Raw genomic sequence first — 27,853 nt, 5'->3', positions numbered from 1 at the left:
TATGGGGTGGGGCAAGAAGGTGGATTAAGAGATTGGCATTTGACGGTCGAAATGGGAGTCGAAAAGATCATGTTGATTCATCTTTAAATGATAGGATATTCAATTCGATTGGCATGCTTTTTTTTTTTAAAGCTCTCTTTGCTGGCAAAGGGGGGAAAATCAAAATGCTTATCCCCCACAAAATAGTCGTCAAATCTCGTGTGTAGAATGATTCATAAAGTCTACGTTCGTTTAATCGGAGAGACAGAATAAATGGTAAGAAAAATCTATACATATTTATACACATAGAGAGAGATTATCATTTTTTTTTTCGGTCGAAGAGAGATTACTATTCAAGAGTTGTAAGTTTTACGCATGACTTTTCATAATCGAGAGACACATTTTGAAAACATAACCTAGGATGGGAATCAGAATGCACTATGGACATGACGGTAAATTTCAAATACTTTTTCAGCATTCTAAATACTTGGACCATGGGTAGAATACAACTGAAGGACCATGGATAGAATACACTCATAATTAAGATGCATAAACATAACTATAAACGTACACCATCTGATGATGGCCATGAAAGGGCAGGTACACATAAAGGATCATCAATACGACCTTTCCTATTTGTCGCATATGTCACGGGATCAATAGGTTCCGAAACGTGCCTATACTTGTGCAATGCCAGTACTAGTATCCTCGAGATGAGAATCTTCATAAGTCATTGCACTAGTTGATGGAGTGGATGTCATACCATTGCCTTCCCCAGTCCAAGTTCCATCATCTCTTGTCGACACTTCTGTTGGATAAAAGAGTGGCTTGGGAGGTAATTGTAGATCATCTGCTTCTCTTTCCAGCATTTCCAAGACTTTGCGCATCGAAGGGCGGTCGCCAGGACTCCATTGTATGCACCAAAGAGCAACTGTTATCATCTTCTTTACTATTCTCCTATCCTCCTCTCTAGCTTGCTCCAACGGGATGTCCAATCCTTCGCTAAGTTGGTCATGAACCCACAAAGGGAAGTAAGTCTGACTGGAACACTCTACAACCGCATCCCAATTCTTCCGGCCACTAGCCATTTCCATCAACAATTTGCCGAAACTGTAGACATCGGCTTTGTAAGAGATGCCCCCGAGGTCCCTATAGACCAGCTCTGGTGCCATGTATCCTAAAGTTCCTCTTGCAGCAGTCACAGATACGGTGTTGTAGTTCGTGGGGTACAATTTGGCAAGCCCAAAGTCAGAAACTTTTGGGTTGAAATCCCTATCGAGAAGAATGTTGTGAGGCTTAATATCAAAGTGTAGAATTTGCATGTCGCATCCTCGATGAAGATACTCAATCCCTCTAGCCACTCCGAGAGCAATCTCGTACACTTCCTTGCAATCAAGAGAAGTCCCTTCCGCTCGTGAGAAAATATGCTTATCCAAAGACCCATTGTGCATGAAATCATAGACAAGAGCTTGTTTGGAGCCCTCGAAACAATAACCAATGAGTCCAACCACATTAACATGATGAATTCTTCCGATGGTAGCCACTTCGCTAATGAAGTCTTGCCCGTTCGCTTTCCCTTTCTTCAAAATCTTCACCGCCACCTCACGGCCGCTTCGGAGTCTCCCTTTGAATACGGAACCATACCCTGCCTCACCTAGCTTGTCCTTAAGACGGCTTGTGATTTTCTTAATGTCCGAATAAGAGTACCTTATTGGCAAGAAGTTATTATTAGATTGCAAAAATTCCTCAATGTTTTGATCCATTGCTAAGTGTCTTCTCCTCCATTTGTGTATTAGCAACGTCATCACGCATGGGGCTCCCAAGATGAATTTCACAACCATGAACGCAAACACTGTGGGCGTGTTAAATGTTTGCATTCAGAAATATAAAGTCGATTCCACAATGATAAGACTATAGTAATATTACCGATGACAAAGAGCCAGATCATTGTATCGAGGCAACCGTTGATCCCTATTCCGCAATTGAGGTTGAATTTGTAACAAGTCATATCTGAGGAAATTTTAAAAGACACTTGTTTAGACCATAATCGAGCAAATGAGCATATCGGTTCGATCCCCTAATATTTGTGGGCGGGATTCAAACTACATAGATAGAGAAAAGAACAAATAAGGAAATTATTGTCATACGTATAACAAATTTGGGCCGTGTTAAATATTTTTCATTTTTAGATTAAAAGAATTTTGCATTTAGAAAAAACTAAAATTAATTCCACAATGAGAAGATTGTATTAGTATGTTACCGATCTCAGAGAGCGGGTACCAGTAGGCTATCATTGAGAGGTAATAGCGGATGCCTCCTGCAAAAGAGTTTGAATATGTGACAAGTGAAAGCTGAAGAAAATTTAAAATAATAAAAAAAACTTAATTAGACATTTAAGTGCTCGATCTTAACATGCATTTTCAAATGGATTTTTCTAGCTTAATAGTTTTTGGATGACCATGAGAGTAACAACATATTGTGAGACACAGATTATTGATAGAGCGGACCTTAGAACGACTCTTAATTATTTTTATTTGTCACATAATCAGTTCTCTTTTCAAATCCCCTGGGCTCTAAGAAGATATGCAGATGGCCCGAGCTCAATTTCTTTTTTATTTTTATGTACATTTGGAAGCCCGAGCTCAATTTCACGAAGATGAAATTACGTAGAAGTAGGTCAAAATTCCTGCAAAAGAGAGTGAACATGTGACAACTGAAAGCCGGAGAAATTAACAAGGCTCTTATTTAGACCATAACAAGCAATGAGTATATCAGTTCAATCCATTAGCGGAATTCGAATAAAAACAAATCAGTACATAATGTATTTATGCTAATAATTATAAAATATCACAATAGGATTAACCTAACTACTTGATCTAAATGGGCATATTCACATCACATGGGCTCCGAGAAGATATACAGATGACCGAGCTCAATTTCACATTTAGATCAAATTTCGCAGACTTTGCTCAGATATGTCATCACAATATAATTTTTTTTTATCTATTTATTTTGAGAAAACTGAACAAACTCAAAAGTTCTTACCTTCCTTGGGTTCGCACTGAATTTGGTGCTTGTCGATGATGTACCAATAATAATGGCCTTTGCAATACATCTTAGCCGCAATTGGAAGCCATGAAAGCTCAAATCCATAAACCATCTGTTCGTGAATTTGGGCATAGGACCGAAGATTATTGCCATCGACCCACCAAGGTATCATTGCCATAAGCTCTATAGTGCATGCAGTTTCCACGTTCGAGACATTCGCATGGACCATGGCATATATTCGCCTTCTTGTACTAGAAAAATTCGAAAGTTCAACCCCATCAAGGCACGATGAAGCGTCAACGTAAAACCGAGAATCAACCGCCTTCGTGCATTTCACAATCGAAACGGTCTTGGATGGCTCTCGACCATAGAACATGGACGACTTGTAGTCACAAGCATTATACGGATCATGGTCGCTGAAGTTGCCGCACCACAAGGAGCGGCGAGGAAGAGACGAACAATTGCCCTTTCTCATCCCTACATCGGCAAGCTTGATTGTGTAGTTGGTATGGTCGATGTGCCGTACGTAGTACTCACCCGAATACAAACTCAAAATGGTCCGGTTATTTAAGCAGGATAGCTCATACTTAGAATCGCCGCAGATCTTCGGATCGCCCTTCAGCCGAAACGGGAAGCTTATGTTCGTGACCTCGCCGCAAGAGCTGGTGCATTGATTATTCTCTATGGCGATGCTAAGTGACTGATGTAGAACAAGAAAGAGGAGAAGGAGGAGGAGATGATCTTTGGCCATTGGTCATTCAATGGGAGAGAAGTGAACACGAATGAAGTAAGAAATTTAAGTGTTTAGTGTTGAGTATGTAAATAGAAAGATAGGTAAAGGTTAGAGAAGAAGAAATCTCTCAAACTACAAACTCTTTGTGTGGATGTGAGTGATTTGGGGTGTGCCGACCACAACATGGGACGTGTGAGAGAAGGAAGATATTGGGATTGGTCGGCGGAAAAGTCAAGGTCGGTCAACGGAGGAGGCAAAGCACAAAGGCAGACTTTACGCACCGCCACAAATCTAAAGTTTCAATCGACCTTGGCCTGGGCCACCCCGGCACAGCTGCGCTGCAAGCTCAGAGCCAACCTTGCCCTGCCCCAGCGGCTATGGGGCGGGACAAGAAGGGTGGATTAGGAGATTGAAATTTGACGGTTTGAAATGAGAGCCGAAAAGATCATGTTAATTCATCTTTCAATGAATTACGCCCTTTCCGATAAAAAGAAAATAATCAAGGGTTTGGCATTGAGAGGTGGAATGAGAGAGATAAAGATGCCCTGTTTCTTTCTCGAAATAATGACGAGAGAAGGCAAAAGTGGGACGCATCAGACACGGAAAAGCTGTGCGAATGGTCGCTGAGAAGTCAACAGTCCAATCGACTTTGGCCTGTCATACAAGGCGATCGACTTGACTTTACATGTGGCCGAAGACTCGCGGGATGCAATTCGGTCTGAACATGCTTTCTTTTTTCATCCTGAAGGTGGTAAATTCAAAAAATGATTTTTCCCATGTCTATTCCTTATTAATGCAAACCTCAACTTTCCTAATTTTGAAATTGCATATTCGGATGTAACATGATTCATGCCTTTTTCTTACATACCAGCACAATGCCATGTGGTTAAGTCGTGATTGGAGGGCTCTTTAGAGTGTTACTGAGAAAACGAGATATATTTAATTCAGAAGATAATCATGAAGGAAACAGTGCGATTATTTTCACAGCCAAAGGGCTCAAAGGAAGAAACGAAATGTCAACAAGCCGAATTGTGTGGTTTTTGTAGTCAAATCATTGGCACATAGTACTTGCTTGATAATAAATCTAAAATAGTGCGATTATTTTCACATGCTAACTCGTAAGCTTCTCGAAGCACCTTTTAGTCGAAAAGGGTAGCTTATATTGGTAACATTGCCACATGAAGTGAATTTCCCGAATCGATACTACCAATGTGGAAGCATAACTAATAATAAAGATAAGTTGCTTTAGCATCGCAATGTTTGTTGCATGCACTTGCAAGTCACGAATTGAATCGGATCGGAAAGCTAGCATAAACAAAGGAGCGATGATATAGTTACTGCCAACTGTTCTAAAAATCTAAGTTACTAGATGAATGAGTTGAGAGGTAAACAGAGATTCGAAAAAATTTAAAGTGAAATTTTGTGAGATCATTACCAACTACTTCGATAGTTTAAATTGTTAAATGAAAATGTAATTTAATATTAATTATTTCATCGATGGGTTGGTTAATCTCACATAGACGAATAAATCTCCAAACTACTACTACTTGTGCATTATTGTGAATTGAATTACTTGGGGGTGGGCCTAATAAATATGATTGACGTATGATTGAAGAAGTCAAAGTGTGGGACTCGAAAGCCGACGCGTCAAAGTCGATCGACGTGCGTAGAGGAGCACCAGAGAATCGGAAGAAAAAGCGAAAAGATCATGCATTGCGAACCATCCTGGAAAAGCTCATAAAAGAATAATTTGGGAAGCTGCCAAACAGGTGTCATCGTCATCGACTGTGAATATGATGGGCCAAAATTTCATAGGATAGAGATTATATAAATGATCTTTGAACTTTGATATAATGTACAATGTCACCCTTAAACTTTTAATTTGTTCAATACGATCCCCGAACTTTATTTCAATGTGTAATGTCATCCCCGAACTTTTAACTTTTTCAATGCATTCGCTGAACTTTTAGTACATGTTCAATCCACTCCTTAAATTACATAAAAATATACGATATTCACCCTAAATTTGAATTAATGAAAGGGCAATATTAAATAAAATGGATGGCATTGAACAAATTAATAGTTCAAGAACGATAATGCACATTGGTGATGAGCGTGAACTACCGAAAGGGGTATATTTCCTCGTACCGTGCTTCGAAAGTTGGAATAAGAGATGACAATGATTGGCTCTTTATTCGGAAGATTTACTTTTGGCATTGTTTAGTTGTTTGATTCCCGTAAAATTAGATTTGTCAAAGAATGAAAATTCAATTCCTAAATTTTCCATTTAGAAGAAAGGGATTTGGATCGCCTAACATTGAGATTTTCGTGACATGCTCACCATTACTCAAATCAGGCCGTCCAAATGAAAATAGACGGTCAAGAATGGGCCACGTCATTTATTGAGGGGGAAGGAAAAAATTTAGGCGGGAATTTTTTTGGGATTTGAAAAATTTTGAATCACAACCCTCTCTCAAATCATGTCGTCCATTTTCATTTGTACGGCCTAATTTAAGTAATGGTAAACATGTTATGAAAACTCCAATTTTATGCGATCCGGATCCAGAAGAAAGACTACCGTAGGAGCTAGAACACTTTGCATAATAGGATTTCTTTTTGAAAAATTATGGCAGTAAATTACCTAGCAACCTTTGATAAAATTCCAATATCATCATAATTATACTCTATCACCACCAAAGTCATGGAAAAGTCTAAGTCCATTACCTCTTGCTATCACTGACTCTGAAACAAGCATCTTGCTAATGATACTTAAGGTTTCATGGTATCATCTCCTCATTCGATTTTGTAGAGAATGTCATGGATCAATGTATATACCAGAAGATCGGTGGGAGTAAAATTTGTTTCCTCGTACTATATGTGGATGATATTTTACTTGCAACCAATGATATGCGGATGCTACATGAGGTGAAACAATTTCTCTCTAAGAGTTTTGACATGAAGGATATGGATAAAGCATCTTATGTCATTGGCATTAAGATCCATAGGGATAGAACTCGAGACATTTTGGGACTGTCTCAAAAAATCTATATTAATAAAGTCTTAGAGAGATTTCGGATGAAAGATTTTTCATCGAGTATAACACCTATTGTGAAGGGTGATAGGTTCAATTTGAATCACTGCCCGAGGAATGATTTAGAAAGGGAACAAATGAAATACATTCCATATGCTTCTGTTGTCGGAAGCTTAATGTATACTCAGGTTTGCACTTGACCTAACATTGCGTTCGCTGTGGGAATGTTGAGAAGATATCAGAGTAATCTAGGTATTGACCACTAGAGAGCTGCAAAGAAGGTGATGAGGTACCTTCAAGGTACAAAAGGTTACATGCTTATGTATAGGCGAACCGACATTCCGGAGGTAGTTAGTTATTCGGATTCGAACTTTGCTGGTTGCGTTGATTCTTGAAAATCAATATCTGGATACATCTTTATGTTTATCGGCAGAGCCGTATCATGGAGGAGTGCGAGGCAGACCTTAGTTGTTACTTACACTATGGAAGCTGAGTTCGTTTCTTGTTTTGAGGCCACCTCGCATGATGTGTGGTTGAAAAGTTTCATTTCAGGGCTTAGAGTTGTGGATTCCATTACTGGGCCATTAAGATTGTTTTGTGACAATTCAGCTGCAGTTTTCATGGCTAGAAACCACAAGAGTGGTAGTCGAAGCAAGCACATCGACATTAAGTATTTAGCCATAAGGGAACGTGTTAAGGAAAAGAAAATGGTCATAGAACACATTAGCACTGAATTGATGTTAGTTGATCCTTTGACTAAAGGCATGCCACCAATAAGATACAAGGATCATGTGGTTATGATGGGAATAGGTCTTATCATGTAATTTTATTCATATGTACGAATTTATGAAACTCTTATTTATTTATTATGTTTTTCTCAATTCTGGTGTACACATTCATTTATTCTGAAAAAAAATTTGCCAACTTTGACTTGGAATAAACTAAAAGTTTATCTGTTAAGTAGACCTAGAATAAGCATAGGGTTTATTCATTAAGTTGTGTTATTACATATGGGTTGATTTAGATGAGATAAGGTGCATTGTGATACATGGAAGATACCACTTGTTCTAAGAGGACATATCGCCATGATTCATGTACTTTGTCTTTAGCATCATTTCTTGCGAATTTAGTTCAATATTTCGTTTTATGAAATGTTGGGATCAAGTCGGAGAATATTATAATATTATATAGATAATTTGATCCCACATTTGATTTTATTAACATTTCATTGATTGCATTAACTTAAGTGATAACTATTCTCGCCCAAGAGTCACGAAGCCCAAAAGTTATGATAACGTCTTGATGGACGGTGTTATTCGAAGGGCTACGAAAGGGAGAATATAAAAGGGTCATTGAAGCCAAACCCTCTCATTGTTAGTTTTCATTCTAACGTACATACAGAATGTACATTTCTGTAGTAAACACATACCATCGCATAGAGAGGGCAATTGGCTAGAAGCACCCATTGTCAATCGTTCATCACTCCGCGAATTTCGATTTGTCAATCGTTTTCATCAATGGCTGGAGGAAAGTAAAGATTCTTTACGTTTCTGCATTCGGTTCCGATTATAGGTGATTTTGTTTTGACAACGTATAATCATGACATTCAGTCTCTATAATTTGTTACAACTTCTTCCACCGGAACGACCAATCCTTCACCGAGTTGGTCATGAACCCACAAAGGAAAGTAAATCTGATTGAAGTACATTGAAAATGCGTCCACATTCTTCCTCCTCCTGGTCATTTCCATCAGCAATTTTCCAAAACTTTAGACATCGGCTTTGTAAGAGACGCCCCCAAAATTCTTAAAGACGAACTCCAAAGCCATATATCTTAAGGTTCCTCTTGCAGTAATAGACACGGTGTTGCAATCCGAGGGATGCAGTCTTGCGAGCCCAAAGTCGCAAACTTTTGAGGTGAAATCTCTGTCGAGAAGAATGTTGTCCTAGCGAAACAGTGCGACCGTTCACAAAAGAGTCGCAATTATTTTTCTATTATTTTAAATTTCAGATTTTAATTTTAATTTCTTACGACCTTTGAAAGGTTACAACTTTTTCAGACATGAAAAAGTGCATCCAAATCACCAGTCCTCAAACATGAAGAGTTGTGCTTGAATTTATAGTTTTCAGAAGCAAAGAGTTGTATTCTTTTCAGACGTGAAAGGTTATGTTCCTCTCGCTATTATATATTAAATGATTCTTTTCAATAATGATTTACTTCAACTTCAATTTTTTTTTTCAAAGAGATAAGGCTGTCTTTTCCATTATTTCACTTTAAGAGTTCTTAGAAAAATATTAGAATAACTATCTGATATTCTCATTCCGAAATTATGTTGTGTCCTCGGACGATTTTTGCTAGTACCCATTAGCAACGTTGTGAGACAAACAATTCATTAAAAAGAGTGTTATCATGCCTCTAAATCTGATTTCATTTCTTCCCATTCATTCACTAAATATTTTCTAAATACCCAGGGAACCGGTACACACAAGGTAGGTTTCAGGTTCCGGGGTACAAAATTTGGGAAATCAGTCCTGACGGGTAAGATACTAGAAGAAGCCTAGAATCGCTCACTCCTAAATACACTTGCGGCTACACCTGTCACCGGCGTCCCCACCATGCACGTGTTGCACAGCGTGGCCGCCGATTCCCCTCCACCGCTCATCCTCTTCTTCGTCTTCTTCTCTTGGGCGAGTGTCCAATGGTAACTTTGATCTGAGAGTGGAGATGGAATCTGGAAAAGAGGAGAGATCTGACTAAGATCACGAGAGAGAAGGATAAACGAGAATCGGAATGTATTATTTTCATTTTTTTAGCTTAATTTTCGAATTATCCTTTACTGTGTTTGAGTCTAGAAACGATCTCCATCGCCAAAGGAAGAGATTTTTTTTTTGGTCGGAAGCTAAAGGAGAGAGATTAGCAGGAAGCAAAAAACGTAACACGATCTTTCCGTTATTTCGGATTTGTTCCCCTAACTTTTTGTTATTTTTCTCTGTATCGCAAATTAAGGAACTTGTTATAAGTGTTCTTCACGTTTCCCGTCCTTAAGGCTCAGTTTGTTTCACGAGAAACAAGTGATTTGGGAAACATTTTCCTGAAAATGATCATGTACATCACTTAAAATAATTAGCCAATGACAAATTATTTCATTACCAATGGAGCCTAAACAGAAGTTTATCATCTCTTCGAAGATCTTATCATCTCCCCATCCATCATTTTTCGACATTATTCGAAGCCGCATTTGGAGCGCAACGAAGCCATGCGAATATGGCGATTGGAGTGCCATGAAGCTACGCAAAGCGCGGGTTGTGTGGTGATTAGTTTTGAAGCAAAGACTATGAAACCCAAACTCGCTCCGAAAGTCCAAAGTGTGATTAATGACATCTTTAATATGCCGATGATAATTTGAGTTATAAACATTTGCAATCCGTGGTAATGAAAAGGGAGGTACACTTAAAACATCATCAATATGATACATTTCTTTTTGCCACATATATCACAGGATCAAAGGGTTTTGATATATGTCTATTACCACTCGTAGTTGACTCAAGAGGAGAATCATCATAAGTTAATGCACTAGTTGATGAAGTGCATCCAGTCGCTTCGCCATTGTTAGTCCAAGTTCTATCATCCTTGTTGACAATTCTGCTGGACAAAAGAGTGGCTTCGGAGGTATTCGTAGGTCATCTACTTCTCCTTCCAACATTTCCAAGGCTCTGCGCATCGAAGGGCGGTTGCCCGGATGCAATTGAATGCACCAAAGAGCAACAATCATTATTTTCTTTGTAATACTCCTATCCTCCTTGCTGACATTTTTTATGGGAACGTTCAATCCTTCGCAGAGTTGGTCATGAACCCATATAGAAAAGCACGTCTGGCTTGAATGCTCTACATCTGCATCCATATTCTTGCTTCCACTAGCCATGTCCATCAGCAATTTACCGAAACTGTAGACATCAGCTTTGTAAGAGACGCCCCCGAGGTTCCTATAGACCAGCTCTGGAGCCATGCATCCTAACGTTCCTCTTGCAGTAGTCATGGATATTGTGTTGTAGTCCGTGGGATACAATTTGGCAAGCCCAAAGTCAGAAATTTTTGGGTTAAAATCCTTCTCGAGAAGAATGTTCTGATGCTTGATATCAAAGTGTGAAATTTGAATGTCGCATCCTCGATGAAGATACTCAATCCCTCTGGCCACTCCAAGAGCAATTTTGTACACTTCATTGCAATCAAGTGAAGTCCCTTGTCCTCCTCGTGAAAAAATGTGTTTTTCCAATGACCCATTGCGCATGAAATCGTAAACAAGAGCTTGTTTCGAGCCCTCAAAGCAAAAACCAATGAGTCCAACCACATTAACACAGTAAATTCTTCCGATGGTAGCCACTTCACCGATGAAGTCCTGCCCGTTCGCTTTCCCCTTCTTTAGAATCTTCACAGCCACCTCGCGGCCGCTCCGAAGTCTTCCTTTGAAAATGGAACCGTACCCTCCCTTGCCTAGCTTGTCCTTGAGACTGCCCGTGATTTTCTTGATGTATGAGTAAGAGTACCGTATTGGCAAGAAGTTATTGTTTGACTGCAAAAAATCTTCAACATTTTGATAAGGGCCTTCTCCTCCATTTGCTTATTAGCAACATCATCACACGTGGGCCTCCCACGGTGAACTTCACAACAATGAATGGCACTGTAATTTTGGGGAAAGCGCAAGAAAATTGTGGGTGCGTTATTAATTTGATAACCAGTTTTTGGGAAAAATTGTCAAAAAAGTTCTAAACATATTGTACTTTATCAATTCAGTCCTAAACCTTTTAATTTTGCCAATCCAGTCCTCAACTTTTTAATTTTGTGCCAATTTAGTCCTAAACCCTTTTTTTGTGCCAATTCAATCCTAAACCTTTTGTATTTTTACCAATTCAATCCGTCCAACAAACTTTGGTACACTAGCGCTGATGTGTAGATGACGTGGAGATTTTTAATAATTTTTAATTTTTAATTTTTCCTCTTTTCTTTAATTGTTTTTGTTTTTGTTTTGAGTCTTCTCCTTTCCTCGGGTCATGGAGTTGCCGATGTAGTAATCACTCTGGGAGATGTTGAGAAAACCCATGATGCTTTTCTTCATTGATGATTCCAATCGTGACTCCTCGCCGCCAGAAGCAGCAGCGTCTTGAGGCTCCCTGTCTTGTAAGATAGGCTAAAGAAGGGGAAATCTGGTTTGTGCAGTGGAGATGAGGATGAACCAACCTATTGGGATCTTGAGTGGAAGACATAGCTAAGGGGCCACAAGCACCACCGCCGCCGGACGAGGCTAGGCCTCACCGGATATGGGCGAAGCCAATCTCATCCAGCCATGGCGTTGTCGTTGCCGTCGCTGCGACGCCATGGTGGGCGAGCTTGGCCTCGCCATCGCCCATCCATGGCGTCGTTGTTCTTATTCCTTCCTCCGACTTGAACCTTCGAATCTCTCATCTCGGTCCCAAGCAAGCCACCCCGCTCTCTCTCTCTCTCTCTCGCTCCGTAATTCCTTGGGGGTTACCATGGCGAATCCGAACGTTGCCGGATCCGGGCGAGGCCGAGCTCGCCTAGCCATAGCGTTGCCGGTGGGCGAGTGCGGCCTCGTCCGGCAGCGGTGTTGCTAATGGCTTGCCAGCGCTCTTCTCTAGCTAATTGTTGACTCCATGGCTGGAGGAAGAAGAAGACCCTAATGAAAAAAAGAAAAAGAAAGAAAAGAGGAAAAAAAAAAGAAAACAAACAAAAAAATTGAAATAATTATTAAAATATTATTAAAAATTGCATCGTCAGCATCGGCTGCCCTCTAGGTCAAGACCGATCGGCCAATATTTGTTGGATGGACTGAATTGGTAAAAATACAAAAAGTTTAGAACTAAATTGGCACAAAAAAAGTTTATAACTGAATTGGCAAAAGTGCAATAGGTTTAAGACTTTTTTTTGACAATTTTCCTCTAGTTTTTTGGTGTGTTAAATGTGTGCATTTAGTAACCTTACCAGTGCCATAGAGCGAAATCATCTCCATCAACCAACCGATAATGAAGAGGTAACCCACGATAACTTTTCCTGCAAAAGAGATTGAATCCCCAGCAAAGGAAACATACAACACTTATTTAGAGCATAATCAAGCAATGATATCCGTTTAACCCACTGAGATTGACCGGCGGAATTCGAAATCAATAAGACTGATTGACTTTGTTGAACATGAAATGAGGCACTCGTTAAGGAAACATATAATGGGAAAATTGTCCAACCACTAAAAAATCATACAGTTATAAACTTTTCAATTTTGCTAATTTAGTCCTAAATTTCTCGGAAAAATTTCAATGTAATCCTCCCAACCATTATCATCGAAAACCACTAACATGGCACGTTGCCATGTAGGACGACCGACGATAACTAAATCGTCAGCAGCATCCGATGAAAATTGACCGAAATGATTACATTTACAATTTTCACACAAATTTGACAACAAAAAAAAAAAAATTTTACACAATGGTTTAATCCTACAACATTGGGCAATATATTGCAGACGGAACCTCTTTGGACTGAATATTTAAGTGGATAGCATTATAATATATTGCAGAAACAGAGAAGTATTATATATGAAAACGTCGATAGCTTTCTAATATATCTCACGTTTAGATCAAATTTATCAGATTTTGATCAGCTATGTCCTCACAATAATTTTTTGTTCTATTTTTTTTTTTTTTTGTGGAGAAAACTGAACAAGCTGAGAAGTTCTTAGTTTCTTACCTTTCTTGCGTCAGCACTGAATTTGGTGCTTTCTGCTGATTTCCCAATAATAATGACGTTTGCAATACATCTTACCCGCAATTGGAAGCCATGAAAGCTCAAATCCATAAACCATCTGTTCGTGAATTTGGGCATAGGACCGAGGATTATTGCCATCGACCCACCAAGGTATCATTGCCATAAGCTCTATAGTGCATGCAGTTTCCACATTCGAGACATTCGCATCGACCATAGTGTATATTCGCCTTCCTGTACTAGGAAAATTTGACCCCATCAAGGCATGATGAAGTGTCAATGTAAAGCCGAGAAGCAACCGCCTTCGTGCAGTTCACGATCAAGACGGTCCTGGATGTCTCTCGACCATAGAACATGTATGACTGGTAGTCACAAACACTATATGGATCATGGTAGCTGAAGTTGCCGCAAGACAAGGAGCGTCGAGGAAGAGACGAACAATTGGCCTTTCTCATCCCTACATCAGCAACCCTGATGGTGTAGTTTGGTATGGTTGATGTGTCATACGTAGTATTTGCCCGAATACAAATTCAAAATGGTCCGGTTATTTAAGCACGATAGCTCAAATTTGGGGTCCCCGCAGATCTTTGGGTCGCCCTTTAGTCGAAATGGGAAGCTTATGTTCGTGACCTCACCGCAAGAGCTGGTGCACTGATTATTGTTTGTGGCAATCCTAAAAGACTGATGTAGAAGAAGAAAGAGAAGGAGGAGCAGTTGATCCTTTGGGCATTGGTCATGCAATGGGAAAGAAGTGAACACGAACGAAGTAAGAAAATCAAGTGTTTAGTGCTGAGATGTAAATAGAAAGATAGGTAAAAACCAGAGAAGAAAAAAAAATCTCAGAGTACAAACTCTTTGTGTGGATGAGAGTGATTTGGGATGTAGCGACCACAAAATGGGACGCGTGAGAGAAGGAAGGGGTTGGGATTGGTCGGCTGAAAAGTCAAGGTCGGTCAACGTGGGAGACAAAGCACAAGGGGAGACTTTATGCACCGCCACCAATTTAAAGTTTCAATCGACCCCGGCACAGGCGCAGCGAGCTCAGAGCCAAAGTTGCCCCGCCCCGGTGGCTATGGGGTGGGGCAAGAAGCGTGGATTAGGAGATTGTAATTTGACGGTTGAAATGAGAGTCGAAAAGGTCATGTTGATTCATCTTTAAATGATAGGATATTCAATTCGATTGGTATGAGTTTTTCTTTTTTAAGCTCTCGTTGCAGGCAAAGGGGGAGAAATCAAAATGCTTATCCCCCACAAAATATTCGTAAAGTCTCGTGTGTAGAATGATTCATAAAGTCTACGTTCGTTTAATCGGAGGGATAAATTAAGTGATAAGAAAAATCTATACATATTTATACAGATAGAGAGATTACAATTTTTTTTTTTTTGGTTGAAAAGAGATTACTATTGAAAAGTTGTAATTTTCACGCATGACTTTTCATAATTGAGAAACACAACTTGAAAACATAACGCACGATGGGAATCTGAAAGCACCATGGACATGAGGGTAAATTTCAAATACTTCTTCACCATTCCAAATACTTTCGTGCTCGAAGGACCATGGGTAGAATACAATTGAAGGACCATGGATAGAATAAACTCATAATTAAGATCCATAAACCTAACCATAAACAGATACCATCTGATGATGACCATGAAAGGGGAGGTACACATAAAGCATCATCAATACGATCCTTTCCTATTTGTCACATATGTCACGGGATCAATAGGCTCCGAAATGTGCCTATACTTGTGTAATGCCAGTACTAGTATCCTCGAGATGTGAACCTTCATAAGTCATTGCACTAGTTGATGGAGTGGATGTAATGTCATTGCCTTCCCCAGTCCAAGTTCCACCATCTCTTGTCAACACTTCTGTTGGATAAAAGAGTGGCTTGGGAGGTAACTGTAGATCATCTGCTTCTCTTTCCAGCATTTCCAAGACTTTGCGCATCGAAGGGCGGTCTCTAGGACTCCATTGTATGCACCAAAGAGCAACTGTTATCATCTTCTTTACTGTTCTCCTATCCTCCTCGCTAGCTTGCTCCAACGGGATGTCCAACCCTTCGCTAAGTTGGTCATGAACCCATAAAGGGAAGTAAGTCTGACTGGAACACTCTATAACCGTATCCCAATTCTTCCTCCCACTGGCCATTTCTATCAACAACTTGCCGAAACTATAGACATCGGCTTTGTAAGAGACGCCTCCAAGGTTCTTGTAGACCATCTCCGGAGCCATGTATCCCAAGGTTCCTCTTGCGGTAGTCAGAGTCACGGTATTGTGGTCCATGGGATACAATCTTGCGAGCCCAAAGTCGGAAACTTTTGGGGTGAAATCCCTATCGAGAAGAATGTTATGAGGTTTGATATCAAAGTGTAGAATTTGTACGTCGCATCCTCGATGAAGATATTCAATCCCTCTAACTACTCCGAGAGCAATCTCGTATATTTCCTTGCAATCAAGAGTAGTCCCTTTCGCTCGTGAGAAAATGTGCTTATCCAAAGACCCAATTGTGCATGAAATCGTAGACAAGAGCTTGTTTGGAGCCCTCGAAACAATAACCAATGAGTCCAACCACATTAACATGGTGAATTCTTCCGATGGTAGCCACTTCTCCGATGAAATCCTGCCCGTTCGTTTTCCCCTTCTTCAGAATCTTGATGGCCACCTCTAGGCCGCTACGGATCTTTCCTTTGAACACGGAACCGTACCCTCCCTCACCTAGCTTGTCCTTGAGGCCACTCGTGATTTTCCTAATGTCCGAGTAAGAGTACCTTATCGGCAAGAAGTTATTATTGGATTGCAAGAATTCCTCAACGTTTTGATCCATTGCTAAGTGTCTTCTCCTCCATTTCCGTATTAGCAACTTCAGCACGCTTGGGGCTCCCAAGATGAATTTCACAACCATGCACGGAAACACTGTGGGTGCGTTAAATGTTTGCATTCAGAAATATAAAGTCAACTCCATAGTGATAACACTGTGGTAATATTACCGATGACAAAGAGCCAGATCATCCTGTCGACATTACGGTTGACCCCTATTCCGCAATAGAGGTTGAATCTGTAACAAATGCTATGTGAGGAAATTTAAAAGACACTTGTTTAGACCATAATCAAGCAATGAGCATATCGGTTCGATCCCCTAATGTTTGTGGGGGGAATTCGAACTAAGTAGATGGACAAAAGAACAAATAACGAAATTATTGTCAAACGTATAACCAATTTGTGGGCGTGTTAAGTTGTTTGCATTTAGAAAAAAAACCAACATTAATTCCAGAACAAGAAGATTGTAGTAATAATGTTACCGATCCCATAGAGCGGGCCCCAATAAATAGCCTGGGCGATCCGTGAGAGGTAACCGCGTATGCTTCCTGCAAAAGGAGTTTGAACATGTGACAAGTGAAAGCTGAAGACAATTTTTGACCAAAAAAAAAAAAAAACAGCCGGAGACAATTAAAACTCCATTTGTTTCGGGAAAAATATAGATTTTTGAAAAATATTTTCCAGAAAGCCATTTTCCAAGAAAATGACAAAATTTTCTGTTGTTTGGCTAAAGTCTGAAAATGCTCTGAAAAACGATTTCTACCGTTTGGCATGACAATAATTTTTCTAGCAAAAAATTATCAAATAATTAGTATTTTTAATTATTTTACTTTTTAGTAACTTCTTTTAAAAAATTTTCCCTTTTTTTCTTCTTTCTTCTATAAGATCGTCGGCTTGTCCCTTCTGCTGTAATTTCTTCATCAACTAGTTACCGGCCACGGCACAGCGACGGCCAGCGACCGGCCACAATCAAGCTGAACCTCGGCCCGGTGCGCCCGAGGCGGCAAGCTCAGGCCAAGCCTCGCCAGCCTCGAGCAAGGCTTCGAATCGCCAGATCCGGCCAGGCTCGGCCTGAGCTCACCAGCCTTGGGCGAGGCCAAATCTCGCATCGCCAGCCTCGCTAGATTCGGCGAGACGAGGCTTCGCTCGACGCCGACTCGCGAGGCCACGAGCTCCAGATCTGATGAGTTTGCTGCAACTCGTGAGGTCTTCATCTCTCCGTGACTCGCCGGGGAGGTAGATGAAGGAGGCGATGAGAGAGACATGGCGGCGATAGGCAGCAGCGGCTCTGTTGGTTGCGTGAAGAAGATGAGGAAAAAGGAGGGGCTCAGAAAGCAGAAGGCCGCATGAAGAGGGAAATGGATGAGATGACGTGAGGGGAGAGGGGACAAGTTTGATAGGAAGAAATTGGAAAATGATTTCCTTCCTTTCACAGATGGAAATCATTTTCCATGGGTTTAGAAAGAACTTTTTCATTGACCGGAAACCATTTTCTTTGATCATATATTTTCCGCCCCCAAATATCAGAACTTAGAAAAATTATTTCCTAAGAAAACCTTTTCCATGAAACAAACGCAGCTTAAAAAAACAAACACTTTTTTTTGGTCGAAAAGGAACAAACACTTAATTAGACACTATCTTAACGGCATTTTCAAATGGGTTTTGTTAGCATAATAATTTTTTGGGTGGTTGCGAAAGTAACAACATTTCGTGGATCACAAATTATTAATGAAGTGGGCTCCACAGGTTTTTTTTTTCTTTGCCTGCAATAGATTAAAAGGACTGTCAGTGTCACATAATTATTTCTCTTTCAAATCGAGCTCTGGACGGATATGCTGATGGCGCAAGCTCAATTTCACGAAGATGAAATTTCACATTTTTGACCAACTATATCCTCGCTATTATTATTGTTGTTTTGGTTGCTTTGAGAAAACTGAACAAACTCAAAAGTCCTTACCTTTCTTCCAGCCAGGATACCATGAAAGCTCGAACCCATCAACCATAAGTTCGTGAATTTGCGCATAGGAACGAAGATCATTGCCATCAACCGGCCACCAACCTATCACTGCCATAAACTCTATAGTGCATGCAGTTTCCACAGACGAGACATTCGGATCGACCATGGCATATAATCCCCTTCCCGTGCTAGAGAAATTCGAAAATGGAAGCCCATCAAGGCACGACGAAGTGTCGATGTAAAGCGGAGAATTGACAGCATTCATGCAGCCCACGATCACTGCGACTGCAATTGCGTATCTCATGCGATAATACCCATCCGGGATGTAGTCGAAGTCGGCGCGAGAGAGAGCGAGCAGAGAGGAAGAGACGAGCAATTGCCTTTCCGCAGCCCGACATCGGCGACCGTAATCGTGTTGTTGTTATAATTGATGGAGTGTGTGACATCCTGTAATCCGGCAGATCGGACCTTCAGGGGTTTCAAAAAAATAAAAATTTTGGACGTTTCCTCATCCTGGGTGCAATTCCTTCGCGGTTCGCCCCAAAGAGGTTCAGGAAAAATAGATTTGGACTGGATATGAGAAATGACCCATTTACCCTCGAAAAATACCCCATTTTAAACTTGGAACGAAGGGTATTTTGGTCATTTTACCCCTTGGCCGAATTTTGACTATTTTTTGGTGGAGAAAATCACCAATTTGTCCCTCTTGACTTTCAAGACACCAAAATATCCCACCCAATAATTATTTTAACCTATATTAATTATTTTGGCTTTCTTCTTCTTCATTTTTCAAGAACCCTTTCTCTCTCTAGCTCACTCCCTCTCTTGGCCGAACTCACCCTTGCTCATTCTCTCCCTCATCGAAAATTCTTCAAACAACCACCGGTGTCGCCTTGAACCGCCGGAGCTCGACTACCACCGTGAGCTACTCGGAGTCGCCGGATTTCCGTGGGTTAAAGCCGGTCAAGAGGAGTTGCCGAAGCCGCCGGATTAGGGTCAAAATTTTTCTTGGTTTCTCGCCGGAAAACTTGCTAAAATAGTGGTAAGTTGGTCCCTAACCTTATATTAGGTATCTAGGATGCTAATGGACTTGAGATTTGGTAGATTTGGGTGAAAAATTGGTTGTTTTTGGCCATTTTTATGCCTTGGCCGAGAATGAATATTTGGAGGAGAGAGAAAGCTTGTTCTTGCATGAATAGTAAAGTCAAGAAGATAATAGTGGTCAAAGTTTAACTATGGTTACTTTATGCCCTAACTAGAGTTACTTTATGCTATTGTTTAACCAAGGTTAGGTTAGTATTTGACTCTAGTTAATTTTTGAATCATGGTTAGTTAATATATTAACTAGGGTTACTTTTATGTGATATAAAGTTGTTATGCCATGGTACTAAATAAATGTGGCATTAGTACTATAGTTTAGTACTATAGTAGAATTATTTTATATGTTAGAAAATTATTATTGTTCGGCCGTGATAAATTTCCACGTTAGTATAATTTTAATGGTACGTGATTTATAAATTGCTACGTTAGCGTAATATGGTCACATGACGTGGATTGGATACTATGGTAGTGTTAATTGATCGGGTAGTATGAATTAATATTTGGTTTAGTGTGGATTAATCGGGTGATCCCGAATTATTAATTCTCTAACGTGAGTGAATCACGTGGTCCCGAACTATTCTAAGAAAATGATAAGGTCGTATTCAATCAAGTCGTCTGAGGCCAAAGTGAGCCGTATTCGTCCGATTGTCCGAGACCGAGGAAATGTGAGGGTCGTATTCAATCAAGTCGTCCGAGGCCAAAGTGAGCCGTATTCGTCCGATTGTCCGAGACCGAGGAAATGTGAGGGTCGTATTCAATCAAGTCGTCTGAGGCCAAAGTGAGCCGTATTCGTCTGATTGTCCGAGACCGAGAAAGTAAGAAAGTCGTGTTCAATTAAGTCGTCCGAGACCAAAGTGAGTCGTGTTCGACTAATTGTCCGAGACTTGATCCGGTCGTGTTCCTATGTGTCCGAGACCGAGATCCGTGGGTCGTATTCCTATGTGTCCGAGACCCTGGTATATATATAGAGCCGTGTTCCATAAAGGTCCGAGGCTCAATGTTATGAACTTATTGGATGGCGGTGGAGTAACGTGGAATATTTCTGGAGTAACGTGGAATATTCTGGTGTAACGTGGAATATTTCCGGAGTAACGTGGAATATTCTGGAGCAATGTGAAATACTTCCGGAATAACGTGGAATATTTTCGGAGTGCCGTGGAATATTTTCGGGGTAACGTGGAAAGTTTTGGAGTAAGGTGGACATTTATATTATGGCCTGGTGTGCTAAAAACGGGCCCCGGGAGCACGTAGAATATTTTATTGTTAGACCGAGGCGTGGAACGCCGAAACGGGAGTAACGTAGAATATTGGAGAAGGTGTGAGAATTTTCGGAGAAAGAACGAAATTTTCTGGAATTTAATTGGGGAATTTTTGGGTAGCGCAAGAAAGAGTTGTTGGAAATTGTTCACTGAAAAATGTGTCTGGAGGCACTAGAGCCCTAATCTAGGATTAGGGGCTAGCTTACTGAGATTTTATCTCACCCCGTTGTGAGTTTGTTGTTTTTCAGACCACTCGCCTCAGCCATAAGTGTTTTGCCCAGGAGATTCGGTATTCCCTAATGTCATGGTACCGGGAGAAGATGGGAGGTTGTAGAGCCATCGGATGCGGAACAGCCACCCGAGCTTGACGAGGATGAGCTGGAGGCGAGAGATGATATAGTACCGGATAGCGAGAACGAGGCCTAGGGTAGTTGGCCTCTTGACTTTTGCTGGCTATTTTATTTGGGATGTATAGTAGGCTTCGACCACGTAATCTTTTTGTTTTAGTGGTCATAGGCTTGTACAGTGGCCTCCGAAGCCGTAGATTTGGAAAATTGTATAGAACGTGTGGATATGTATATAAGTTTGTTTTTACCGTCCCAAGTCATCATGATGTTAATTGTTTCTGTACGGGGATTTGTTTTTGCTTCCGCATGAATTTGTTGGCCTTTGGATCCTAGAGAACTGTACATAAGTGTGGCCAGGTGGGATGTCGATGAGCTCGCAGGGTTCGGGTCGTGACAGAGTGTACATAGTACTAGCCCAATTTCCAATCCAGGATGGCGCAGTTATTTATGCAGGCCAGCTCAAAGTTGCGGTCACCGCAGCCCTTTGGGTCGCCCCTCACTCAAAATGGGTAACTCATTATGACCAGGCAAGGCAGGCATAATGAGGAATACGAAGAGTCACGCTATTGAAGATTCTAGAGTAGGCGGTGATATCTTCAATACTAACAGGCATACAAGCCACAATTGATCTACTAGTATTGATCCACCATGACGCAATAGGCACAATCAACACGCCCCAACACCCCCGAAGTCCCCCACTACTTTGTATTCCTCGTTATGCCTGCCTTGCCTGTCCGTTGAGCAAGTCTAGGTCTAGCCACTATCCCTAACCTTGGCAATCCTCCTTTGAATATTACTTGTTCTAATTTGAAACTTCAACGAGAATTCTCCCATAATAAGAGTCGCCGCAGATCTTCGGTTACCCTTCAGTCGAAACGGGAAGCTTATGTTTGTGACCTTGCCGCAAGAGCTGATGCACTGGTTATTCTCTGTGGCGATGCTAAGAGACTGATGTAGACGAAAAAAGTGAAGAAGGAGGAGGAGTTGATCTTTGGGCATTGGTCATGCAATGGGAGAGAAGTGAACACGAAAAGTAAGAAAATCAAGTGTTTAGTGTTGAGATGTAAATAGAAAGATTGGTAAAGATGAGAGAGGAATAATTTCAGTTGCTCTGTTTCTCAAGATAGCGATGAGAGAAGAAAAAATCTCAGACTACAAACTCTTTGTGTGGAGGTGAGTGATTTTGGGTGTAGCGAACAAAAAATGGGATGGGTGAGAGAAGGAAGAGATTGGGATTGGTCGGCGGAAAAGTCAAGGTCGGTCAATGGGGGAGACAAGTACAAAGGGAGACCTTATGCACCACGACGTAGGAATCTGAAGTTCCAATCGACCTCGGCCTGGGCCACCCCGACGTAGCTGTGCAGCGAGCTCATACCGAACCTTGCCCCAGCCTGGTGGCCAACGGGTGGGACAAGAAGCGTAGATTAGAAGATTGGAATTCGACTATCAAAATGAGAGCAGAGGAGGTCAATTCGATTCATTCTTTAATGATGGGAAATTCGATCCAATTGGCGTGAGTTTTTCTTTTTATGCTCTAATTGCAGGCAAAGGGGGAAAAAAATCAAAATGCTTATCGCCTACAAAATATTCGTGAAATCTCGTGTGTAGAATAATTCATAAAATCTACATTTGTATAATCGAAGAGAGAGATTAAATGGTATGAAAATTGTATATCTATGTATATAAATTTATAGACACAGAGAGAGATTAACATTCAGAAGTCGTTACGCAGGAATTTTCATAATCGAGAAGGACAATTCGAAAATATGAAAAGTGGAGAAATACTTCATATTTTTTTAGTGGTTGTGAATTTGTACCGGTCATCCTAACTCTCGTCTCATCAATTACCATCATACCACGCACTTTATACAAATAATAAAAATGCAAAACATAAACCCAGGATGGGAATCTGAATGCACCATGGACATGAGGGTAAATTTCAAATACTTCTTCAGCATTCTAAATACTTGGACCACGGGTGGAATACAACTGAAGGACCATGGATAGAATACACTCATAATTAAGATCCCTAAACATAACTATAAACATATGCCATCTGATGATGACCATGAAAGGGGAGGTACACATAAAGCATCATCAATACGACCATTTCCTATTTGTCGCATATGTCACGGGATCAATAGGTTCCGAAACGTGCCTACACTTGTGCAATGCCAGTACTAGTATCCTCGAGATGAGAATCTTCATAAGTCATTGCACTAGTTGATGGAGTGGATGTAATATCATTGCCTTCCCCAATCCAAGTTCCATCATCTCTTGTCGACTCTTCTATTGGATAAAAGAGTGGCTTGGGAGGTAATTGTAGATCATCTGCTTCTCTTTCCAGCATTTCCAAGACTTTGCGCATCGAAGGGCGGTCGTTAGGACTCCATTGTATGCACCAAAGAGCAACTGTTATCATCTTCTTTACTGTTCTCCTATCCTCCTCTCTAGCTTGCTCCAACGGGATGTCCAATCCTTCGCTAAGTTGGTCATGAACCCACAAAGGGAAGTAAGTCTGACTGGAACACTCTACAACCGCGTCCCAATTCTTCCTCCCACTGGCCATTTCTATCAACAACTTGCCAAAACTATAGACATCCGCTTTGTAAGAGACGCCCCCAAGGTTCTTGTAGACTAGCTCCGGAGCCATGTATCCCAAGGTTCCTCTCGCGACAGTTAGAGTCACGGTATTGTGGTCCGTGGGATACAATCTTGCAAGCCCAAAGTCGGAAACTTTTGGGGTGAAATCCCTATCGAGAAGAATGTTGTGAGGCTTGATATCAAAGTGTAGAATTTGTACGTCGCATCCTCGATGAAGATATTCAATCCCTCTAACTACTCCGAGAGCAATCCGGTACACTTCCTTGCAATCAAGAGAAGTCCCTTCTGCTCGTGAGAAAATATGCTTGTCCAAAGACCCATTGTGCATGAAATCGTAGACAAGAACTTGTTTGCAGCCCTCAAAACAATAACCAATGAGTCCGACCACATTAACATGGTGAATTCTTCCGATGGTAGCCACTTCGCCGATGAAATCCTGCCCGTTTGTTTTCCCCTTCTTCAGAATCTTGACAGCCACCTCACGGCCACTCCGAAGCTTTCCTTTGAACACGGAACTGTACCCTCCCTCGCCTAGCTTGTCCTTGAGGTAGCCCGTGATTTTCCTAATATCAGAATAAGAGTACCTTATCGGCAAGAAGTTATTATTGGACTGCAAGAATTCCTCAACGTTTTGATCCATTGCTAAGTGTCTTCTCCTCCATTTGCGTACTAGCAACGTCAGCACGCATGGGGCTCCCAAGATGAATTTCACAACCATGCACGGAAACACTGTGGGTGTGTTAAATGTTTCTGTTTAGAAATATAAAGTCAATTCCACAATAATAAGACTGTGGTAATATTACCAATGACAAAGAGCCGGATCATCGTATCGTGGAAATGGTTGATCCCTAATCTGCACTTGAGGTTGAATCTATAACAAGTCCTATCTGAGAAAAATTTAAAAGACGCTTGTTTAGACCATAATCAAGCAATGAGCATATCGGTTCGATCCCCTAATGTTTGTGGGCGGAATTTGAACTAAGTAGATGGACAAAAGAACAAATAACGAAATTATTGTCATGCGTATAACCAATTTGTGGGCGTGTTAAGTTGTTTGCATTTAGAAAAAAACTAACATTAATTCCAGAACGAGAAGATTGTAGTAATAATGTTACCGATCCCAAAGAGCGGGCCCCAATAAACAGCGTCGACGATCCATGAGAGGTAACCGCGGATTCTTCCTGCAAAAGGAGTTTGAACATGTGACAAGTGAAAGCTGAAGACAATTTTTGACCAAAAAAAAAAAAAGCCGGAGACAATTAAAACTCCGTTTGATTCGTGAAATTTTTAGAAAATATTTTTCAAAAAAGTCATTTTTCAAGAAAATGACAAAATTGTCTGTTGTTTGGCTAAAGTCTGAAAATTCTCTGAAAAATGATTTCTATCATTTGGCATGACCATAATTTTTCTAGAAAAAAGTATCAAATAATTAGTTTTTTTAATTATTTTACTTTTTAGTAACTTCTTTTAAAAAAATTTCCCTTTTTTTCTTCTTTCTTCTGTAAGATCGTCGGCTTCTTCCTTCTGGTGTGATTTCTTCATCAACCAGTTGCCGGCCACGGCGACAGCCGGCGACCGGCCACAATCAAGCTGAACCTCACCCCGGCGCGCCTGAGGTGGCAAGCTCAGGCCAAGCCTCGCCGGCCTCAAGCAAGGCTTCCAATCGCCAGATCCGGCCAGGCTCGGCCTGAGCTCACCAGCCTTGGGCGAGGCCAAATCTCGCATCGCCGGCCTCGCCAGATCCGGCGAGACGAGGCTTCGCTCGACGCCGACTCACGACGCCACAAGCTCCAGATCTGATGAGTTCGCTGCAACTCGTGAGGTCTTGATCTCTCCGTGACTCGCCGAGGAGGTTGATGAAGGAGGCGATGAGGGAGACATGGCGGCGATAGGCAGCAGCGGCTCCATTGGTTGCGTGAAGAAGATGAGGAAAAAGGAGGGGCTCAGAAAGCAGAAGGCCGCGTGAAGAGGGAAATGGATGAGACGACGTGAGGGGAGAGGGAAGGCATAAGTTTGATAGGAAGAAATTGGAAAACGATTTCCTTCCTTTCACAGATGGAAATCATTTTCCATGGGTTTAGAAAGAACTATTTCATTGCCCGGAAAACATTTTTTTTTACCATGTAGTTTCTGCCCCCAAACATCAGAAATTGGGAAAATTATTTTCTAAGAAAACCTTTTCCATGAAACAAACGCAACCTAAAAGAACAAACATTTTTTTTTTTTTGGTCGAGAAGGAACAAACACTTAATTATTTCTTTGCATGGGATTTTCAAATGGGTTTTGTTAGCATAATATTTTTTGGGTGGTTGCGAAAGTAATAGCATATTGTGGGCTACAAATTATTAAAGAAGTGGGCTCCACAGTATTTTTTTTCTTTGCCTGCAATAGATTAAAGGACAGTCAGTGTCACATAATTATTTCTCTTTTCAAATCGAGCTCAGGAAGGATATGCTGATGGCGCAAGCTCAATTTCACGAAGATGAAATTTCACATGTTTTGACCAACTATATTCTCACTATTATTATTGTTGTTTTGGTCGCTTTGAGAAAACTGAACACACTCAAAAGTCCTTACCTTTCCTCCTGCGCAGAAATCCAGTAGACCAATAAAGCTCGAACCCATCAACCATTTGTTCGTGAATTTGCGCATAGGAACGAAGATCATTGCCATCAACCCACCATTCTATCATTGCCATAAACTCTATAGTGCATGCAGTTTCCACAGACGAGACATTCGGATCGACCATGGCATATAATCGCCTTCCCGTGCTAGAGAAATTCGAAAATGGAAGCCCATCAAGGCACGACGAAGTGTCGATGTAAAGCGGAGAATTCACGGCCTTCATGCAGCCCACGATCACTGCGACTACGACTGGGTATATCAAGCGATAATACACATCCGGGATGTATTCGAAGCCGGTGAGAGAGGGAGAGCGGAGAGGAAGAGACGAGCAATTGCCTTTCCGCAGGCCAACATCAGCAACCGTAATCGTGCTATTGTGATAGTTGATGGAGTGTACATAGCACTGGCCCAATTTCCAATCTAGGACGGTGCGGTTATTTATGCAGGCCAGCTCAAAGTTACGGTCGCCGCAGTCCTTTGGGTCACCCTTCACTCGAAATGGGTAATTTATGTTTGCGACCTCACCACAAGAGGTGGTACATCGATTAATTTCGAGGGGGATACCAAAACACGGATGTAGAATGAGGAGGAGGAGGAGGAGTTGATCTTTGTGCATTGCTTATGCAACAGCAGAAAGCACGAACTAGTTAAGAGCAAATCTAGGGTTTGGTACAGAGATGTGGAACGAGAGGGATAAAGATGCTCTCGTTCTTTCTTTAAATAATGATGAGAGAAGGAGAACATGGGACGCATCAGACACGGAAAGCTGTGGGAATGGTCGCTGATGAGCAAAAAAGTTCAATCGACCTTGGCCCGTCCTGCAAGGCGATCCTCTTGACTTTTCTTCTAGATGAAGACTCGCGTGATGCATTTGGTTTTTAACATATTTTGGTTTTTCATCTTGAAGGTGGTCCAAAAATCTTATTGAAAAATAACGATATTTCCCATGTTCATTCGTTTTATGCAAACCGCAACTTTTTCTAATTTTGAAATTTCATATTCGGAAGTAGCGTGATTCATCATGCGTTTCCTCACGTACCAGTTCAATATCATTTCTTGTGATTAAGTCATAATTAGAGAATATTCTTAATTCAACTTTAAGTGTTACCAAGGAAATGAGATATACGCAATTCAAAAGATAATCATGAAGGAAACTAATAATATTTCCTTATGTTAATCATACATAACGCGACAATTTATTATGGGATGTACCTTTGGCACGATTATCTGAAATTTCTCAACATGAAATGATGAATACTATTAGGGAAGCACACGACGACGACAACAACAATAACAATACCATAAAGAAAAGATCCATAAAAATTTGAAAAATGTGAATTTTAGACACGACTTTTCATAATTGAAATGGACAATGTGGAAATATGAAAAGACCTCAGACTTTTTTTTTATAATAGTAGTGCATTTTCTTGTGTTTGCATCGATCATTCTAAACTTCCATCCAATTATATATCTCTGTCAACATCCCATACCCACTATATTCAAATAACAAATATGCGAAAACCATTCCATGTTTTCACGGGGTTCCTAAGTCTTAAGACGGACTTAATTAAGCTTAT

At 40.9% G+C, this 27,853-nt stretch overlaps 2 protein-coding genes, 2 long non-coding RNA genes and 1 pseudogene across 5 annotated transcripts in view; 1 reads left to right on the top strand and 4 right to left on the bottom strand.

The window, feature by feature from the left end:
* Nucleotides 1–611: 611 nt before the first annotated feature.
* LOC115733454 (rust resistance kinase Lr10-like) lies at nucleotides 612–16,899 on the bottom strand. Its single transcript, XM_048281965.1, has 3 exons — nucleotides 16,866–16,899; nucleotides 1,906–1,989; nucleotides 612–1,831 (listed from the first exon to the last, which is right to left on the bottom strand). Exons 2-3 carry the CDS (start codon nucleotides 1,985–1,987, stop codon nucleotides 657–659), a joined length of 1,257 nt encoding a protein of 418 aa, XP_048137922.1. The 5' UTR covers nucleotides 1,988–1,989; nucleotides 16,866–16,899; the 3' UTR covers nucleotides 612–656.
* On the bottom strand, nucleotides 2,991–13,772 carry LOC125315879. Its single transcript, XR_007199155.1, has 2 exons — nucleotides 13,548–13,772; nucleotides 2,991–3,024 (listed from the first exon to the last, which is right to left on the bottom strand). It is a non-coding gene; the product is annotated as an uncharacterized LOC125315879 (long non-coding RNA).
* LOC125315874 lies at nucleotides 15,062–16,475 on the bottom strand (annotated as a pseudogene).
* Nucleotides 15,062–27,853, bottom strand: part of LOC115731323 (rust resistance kinase Lr10-like) — a 24,325-nt gene continuing 11,533 nt past the window's right edge. The window contains exons 2-3 of one of the 2 annotated variants that reach the window (XR_007199153.1): nucleotides 23,083–24,380; nucleotides 15,062–15,180 (exon numbers count right to left, since the gene is read on the bottom strand). Coding sequence is in view for 1 of the 2 variants with exons in the window: in XM_048281966.1 (XP_048137923.1) it covers nucleotides 23,206–24,380 (1,175 nt within the window). In the remaining variant the exon portion in view is untranslated. Of the gene's footprint in view, nucleotides 15,181–23,028; nucleotides 24,381–27,853 lie in introns of those variants that run through there. The other variant, XM_048281966.1, reaches the window with a different exon arrangement.
* Nucleotides 24,408–27,853, top strand: part of LOC125315880 — a 15,983-nt gene continuing 12,537 nt past the window's right edge. Inside the window, exon 1 of the long non-coding RNA XR_007199156.1 lies at nucleotides 24,408–24,418. This is a non-coding gene — a long non-coding RNA (uncharacterized LOC125315880). The remainder of the gene's footprint in view (nucleotides 24,419–27,853) is intronic.

The sequence above is a fragment of the Rhodamnia argentea genome, chromosome 7, assembly GCF_020921035.1.
Source record: "Rhodamnia argentea isolate NSW1041297 chromosome 7, ASM2092103v1, whole genome shotgun sequence".
In the NCBI taxonomy this organism is placed as follows: Eukaryota; Viridiplantae; Streptophyta; class Magnoliopsida; order Myrtales; family Myrtaceae; genus Rhodamnia; species Rhodamnia argentea.
Note: the sequence above shows the minus strand (reverse complement) of the source record. Positions and strands in the feature narration are given on the sequence as shown.

Excerpts from the sequence above, each read along its gene's own strand:
- LOC115733454 (XM_048281965.1), bottom strand. The coding sequence starts at position 1,987 with ATGACTTGTTACAAATTCAACCTCAATTGCGGAATAGGGATCAACGGT. Across the intron at positions 1,832-1,905 it reads GATCTGGCTCTTTGTCATCG|TGTTTGCGTTCATGGTTGTG; the intron begins GTAATATTACTA and ends ACACGCCCACAG.